Raw genomic sequence first — 6,000 nt, 5'->3', positions numbered from 1 at the left:
GCTTGCCAGCTTCTGCAGCTGTGTGACTTGGGAGAGGCCTCTACCCTGATCCACGGATTGGGACGTTCTAGCCTCTACAATCACATGAACTGTTTCCTTGATATAATCTCTCTCTATATATATATTTATACAGTTTACTGGTTTTGCTTCTCTAGAGAACCCAGCCTAAGACATTTGGTACCAAGAGTGGGGTGCTGCTCTAATAGATACCTAAAATGTGGAAACGGTTGTGAAACTGTGAATGAATAGAGGTGCGGCAGCAGCAGATGACCAGCAGCAGCAGAGAACATGCAGCAGCAGAGAAGGGGCAGCGGCAGAGAACCAGCAGCAGCAGAACCAGGAGACCAGCACGAGACAGCGCTGGAGCTGACCACAGAGCAAGAGAGCTGAGTGCCTGTGTGCTGGAGGCTTCCTGGTGGAGTTGGGTGCCTCTGGGCACTTATCGGTGGAGCTACCGAGTTTTGGAACACTTGCCCCAGCAAGGCAGATGTGGACATGAGGCCAGAGGGCCGAGAGGCCACAGGAAACAGAAGCTGAAGAGGCAAGGAACACAAGAAGCCAAGCTGCCTCAGTCTCAAAATGTATGGCCAGGACCTCTGGGGTTTCAAAGGGTGAAACCATGGCCTCTGGTATTTCTAAGGTTGGAGTCGTCACTCTGATGGACTAGAAGAATGGTGTGCCTAAAGCCAAGGGAGCAGAGTTGCCGTCCCAGTGGGCCTGGAAGGCGGAGCTGAAGCCCAGGGCTGAGGGGCCTCCACTCAGAATCCGGAGACTGTGGCTAATACCTAGAGTCTGCAGGGCAGGGCTATTGTGTAAATTGTCTCAGAGAACAGAAGATTATTTTCAAAGCCTTGAGGGCTAATGTAATGTGTTCTGCTGACTTGCTTGGGGCCTGTTATCCCTTCTCCTTCAATTTCTCCCATTTGTAATGGAAATGTCTAGCTTGTGCCTATTCTGCCATTGTACGTTTGGAAGCACATAACTTGTATTCTAGATTTCACAGATGAAGAGGAATTTTTGGATTTTGGACTTGGAGTTGATTTAAGACTTTTGTTATGATATGATGGGGTGAATATGTTTTACATGTGGCAAGGACATGAATTTTTGGGGGCCAAAGGGTGGAGTATATGGATTGAATTGTGTCCCCCAAAAATATCTGTCAACTTGGCTAGGTCATGACTCCCAGTATTGTATGATTGTGTAATCTGATGTGATTTCCTTATGTGTTGTAAACTCTATCACTATGATGAGGTTATACTGATGAGGTATACACGATTGGATTGTGTCTTAATCCAATCTCGTTTGAGATATAAAAGACAGAAGCGAACAGAGACGCATGAGAACCTCACACCACCAAGAAAGCAGTGCCAGGAGCAGAGTGCATCCTTTGGACCTGAGGTTCCTGTGCAGAGAAGCTTCCAGACCAAGGGAAGATTGATGACATGGACCTTCTTCCAGAGTTGACAGAGGAAGCATTCCCTTGGAATTATGCCTGAATTTGGACTTGTAGCCTACTGGACTGTGAGAGAATAAACTTCTCTTTGTTAAAACCACCCACTTGTGGTATTTCTGTTAGAGCAGCGCTAGATGACCAAGACACTTGCTAAGACAATGCTACAACTTTCCTAGGTCAGATCAAAATTATTCCTTTGAATAACACTTTAAATCCATGACCTGAGTAAGTTCTGACTATAATCTCCAAATAAATGATACTAATATCTGTGACTGATTAGCTCCATTAATTAGCAAGAACAGTTGCAATGGCATAAATATCACAGTTGATTCTAATATTTTTAAGTTTACAAACCTATTGTTTGCTACATAATTCTACTGAAAAATTATAAGCAATCATACAAATTCATAATTACTAAGGGAAAGGGAAATAAATTTAAGCTACAACATTTGCTAAGTATCTGATATGTGCCTTGAATCTCTGGAATTCAGCAAAGTGACTGGAAGATTATCAAGTACCATTTTTGTTGAAGTTATTGGAGATGCAAAGTTACAACACACAGTCTCTTCTCTTGAGGACCTTACCAGACACTTGCCAAAATCAACTTATGAACAGATAAATTAGGCAGAAACAGATTAAACAGAAGCAAATCACTCCCAAAGATAGAAACGAAGTGTTAAGGACACTGGAGGATGTAGGAAAAAAAAAAAGCTTTACTTAGGAGCTAACATGGGGCTGGGTCCTCAAATGATAAGTAGAAATTGCCAGGTAAAAAGGGAAACAAGATATCACATTCCAGTTAGAGAGAAAGCATGTTTGAAGATACATATATTCCAGCAGTGAGAAGTTCCATATGATAGAAAGTGGATGCGTGGAAGGGAGTACTGTTAAAAAAAAAAGTATGTTGTTGTTGTTAGGTGCCATCAAGTCGATTTTCAACTCATAGAAGACCCATGTGACAGAGTAGAACTGACCCATAGGGTTTCCTAGGCTGTAATCTTTACGAGAGCAGATAGCCAGGTCTTTTCTCCTGCGGAGCAGCTGGTATGTTTGAACCACTGACATTTCGGTTAGCAGCAGAGCACTTAATCATTGCATCACAAGGGCCCATTAAAAATAAAAACAAACAAAACAAACAACAATAACAATATACTGAGCCAAAATGTAAGGGTCTTCACACACCAATTAAGGAGTTCAGATTTTATCCTATAGACCAATAGTCCTCAAATTTAGGTGTGCATCAGAATCACTCAAAAGGCTTAGGCCCTATCCCCAGAGTTTCTGGTCAACTTGTAGCTAGAAAGGAAGAACTTAGGGTGGACTCAAAGACTTTAGCTTGAGAGACAGGATAAATTATGATGTCTTCAATGTGAGAAAGATTGGAGGCAGCAGTAGATCTGATGGGAGAGACCCCACTAAATTTCGTTTTAAACTTAGAAATCTTGAAATGTTTTATGACATCAGGTGGAGATGGTCATTGAAAAGCTGAAGGTAGATAAGGCAGATCTGGAACTCAGGAGGGAAGTTAGAAGTAAAGACTATGATTTAAGAGCAAAAAGCACAGAAATGATTGTTTAAGTCATAGCCATGGATGAAATCCCTCAGGGCTGCAGAATAAGAAAAGAAGATAACCAAGGACCAAAATGTGGGGAACAATATTATTTATGGGATGTGCAGAAAAACAGTCATTAAGAGAAACAGGGAAAGGAAATCATAACTTTCAGAGATGTAAGAGGAGAACTAAGGTAGCATGGCTTCTAAAAACAAGAGATGGAAGAATTTCAGGATAGACTGTGGTCAACTGTATCAAATGGTTTACCGATAGTTGGCAAGTAGCTTCAATTTTTGATGTAAAAGGCTACAGGACCATTTAGCCCATTAACTTGTATTCTGGTAAGTCCATGGAGCTGGGAACAGTAGTAGAGTGCTGTATAGTATGTTTTTGTTAGTAGACATTGCGTGAATGTCGACTCATGGTGACCCTATGTGTACAGAGTAGAACAGCTCCGTAGCACTGGCGTCACTAGGGTGTGTAGGGGGTGTGAACCTCACTGGGTGACACTGTCAGAGGAGGTGACACCAAAATGACTGTCTATAAAATCTTTATGCAATGTTTCAGCAGAAATTTCTTATTTTTTATAAAAATATCCCTGTAGTTAGTTACAACAACAAAAATATTTTTTGTAAGCCCAGCTGACGTGTATCAGTATACCTACAAGGCTAAACCTCTAGGCTAATTTACTTTTTGAACCTTCTAACGCGCTCCCGTCAGAGCTGTCATTATCACCCAATTACAATGACGCTTTGAATCTTGTGGTTTCGTCAGCACGTGCTGCAAGTACTCTGTTGTTTTCGTTGCTGCCGGTGTTTTTATAGTTGCTGATTTTGTCAAATTTTCTGGTGTTTTAGCTACAATATTGTGGTAAGTAGTATTTGTGAACCTATATCAATATTGTGGTAAGTAGTATTTGTGAACCTATATCAATAACATTTTTGAGAATGAAGTAGTAATAACGGAAAAGGAGAAAAGTAAAAGGCTTCTGCTTAGTTACTAATAAGGTTGTAACTAATAACGTTGTAATTCAATGTAGAAAGATTTTACTAAGCAATTTTGTTGTTACTATTCATATAATCTAATAAATATTACATTTAAGCAATTTACAACTCTGTCACATATTATTCTATGATTAAAATTGATAATAAACATTACTAAGGATTCTGTATGGTCCAGTACAGGAGGAGGTCCATGGGGGGAGAGGGGACAAACAGCACTGGGTGAGACCAACCTTAGTGATGCTACTGCTCCACAGGGTTTTCTTGCATGTGACCTTTTGGAAGGAGATCGTTAGGCCTGTGTCCCGATGTGCCTGTGGGTGGGTTTGAACCACCAACCTTTCGTATAATATTTAACCACTCAGGGACTTGCTTTATAGTGTAGCAAACTGTAATTACAAATTTTATTAATACAATGTTTACATGTGGAAGCTGAAGCTTAGAGAGCTCCAATGACTTCCCCTCAGCATACAGCTATGGCAGAATTAGCACTAAATGGAGTCCTCTGACTTTTTGCTAAACAACTCCCAGGAAGTATTAAGACAAAACCCAAAACACTAATAAATGGATGCTAATCAAGGTCTCAATTTTTCTCTTACCATCTGTGAAACAGGCCTCTGGCTCGTCTGAATTTATGGGTTCAGCCTCTGCTTCTTCTCCTTCTCCTGGCACTGGGTTATCAACTGTGCTGCACTCAGACGAACTCGATTGGTTCAATCTCTAAAAAGGAATTCACCACCCCACCAAATAGTTCCTTTAGCATTCATTCAAATCCAATGTTTAAGCCAGACTTAATGATCAAAGTCATGCAAAGTGTTATGAAAACAGATTAACAGTATGATGGCCATAAACACGTATAAACACACATTAAGATCAAGTAACCTTACAATGTACCTATACTTGATCTTTCTATCTACACATCCTGTGGAAATACATTTTATTGTTTTTATTATGCTAACAAGTAAGGATTTGGAGAAATTGGCATTAGGTAACATTTTAATGTTAACTTTCATATTTGCAAAGTATTAGCCACATTTTTATTATTATGTTTTATATTTACTATAAAGTTATGTACAACAACAATTATTATTTTAGGACAACCAAGACCCAAACAGCAATAACATACAAGTGCCAAATTGCCAATGCCTGTTAATTGAAAGGTGAGGTCTGACAACTAGCAGAAAATGATTATTGATACGAAAGATTAAAGAAAAAAATCAGTGTAAGATGAACTGCAAACATATTTTTACTATTCTCTCTTCAATTTATAACCATGTAGCAGGATGATATAGATAGAAGGTGTTCCACCAAGACAAAAAAAGAGTTAAATGTTGTATTGGAATCGAAATGCCAAAGACCAACCGTCATCAGGGAACTGAAAGACAAAGCACTATGATTCTTTAGAAGTGAGACCAAGTCCTTAAATTCTGAAAACAGAAGTATTGGCCTGGATTTTGAGGCAAAGCAATGGGAGGAATTGCTGATGGAAGAAATAAAAGCACCTCACTGCTATCAGCCAAAATATCAACAACTAGCAAATAGTTACAATGGTTTTCTCTGCTGGACACAACTTGTACATAAAATGATTTTTATTTGCAGAATTCTGACTTAGGCGAAATTAATTAAAACATCTTTAACACCAATATTTGGTTTTCTCCCCTGCTTGAAAAAGCATTTCAAAGAAGATTTACGCCAAGTTAATTTATAATCAAGTAAAAATTGAGGTCATTTTATTCAGTGTATCCTGCTACTGAAATTTTTTTTCATAGTCAGCTTTTATGCCTGTCATTTTTGTTAATTATACTCATTCTGCTCAGATTTTATATCATCAATTATAATTATTCAATATTACTGCTCACTGGTACAGAAATTATCAAAATGTTTGATATGAATCACAATTAACGTGTATCACAGGTCAAATTATTGTTGACAATAGAGTTTTAGAAATTCATTGTTTTACAGTATTTACACAGTAACTATTTCAGTACCTTATA

At 38.9% G+C, this 6,000-nt stretch overlaps 1 protein-coding gene across 1 annotated transcript in view; it reads right to left on the bottom strand.

Annotated features, from left to right (window-relative positions):
* The window catches only part of LOC101344027 (sodium channel protein type 9 subunit alpha), a 195,448-nt gene that overhangs the window by 48,069 nt on the left and 141,379 nt on the right, over positions 1–6,000 (bottom strand). Inside the window, exons 18-19 of the mRNA XM_023730496.1 lie at positions 4,606–4,726; positions 4,346–4,395 (exon numbers count right to left, since the gene is read on the bottom strand). Of these exons, the coding sequence (XP_023586264.1) occupies positions 4,346–4,395; positions 4,606–4,726 (171 nt within the window). The remainder of the gene's footprint in view (positions 1–4,345; positions 4,396–4,605; positions 4,727–6,000) is intronic.

The sequence above is a fragment of the Trichechus manatus genome, unplaced genomic scaffold (genome assembly GCF_000243295.1).
Source record: "Trichechus manatus latirostris isolate Lorelei unplaced genomic scaffold, TriManLat1.0 scaffold00037, whole genome shotgun sequence".
In the NCBI taxonomy this organism is placed as follows: domain Eukaryota; kingdom Metazoa; phylum Chordata; class Mammalia; order Sirenia; family Trichechidae; genus Trichechus; species Trichechus manatus.
The sequence above is the reverse complement of the archived record's forward strand: the minus strand, read 5'-3'. Positions and strand labels throughout refer to the sequence as shown.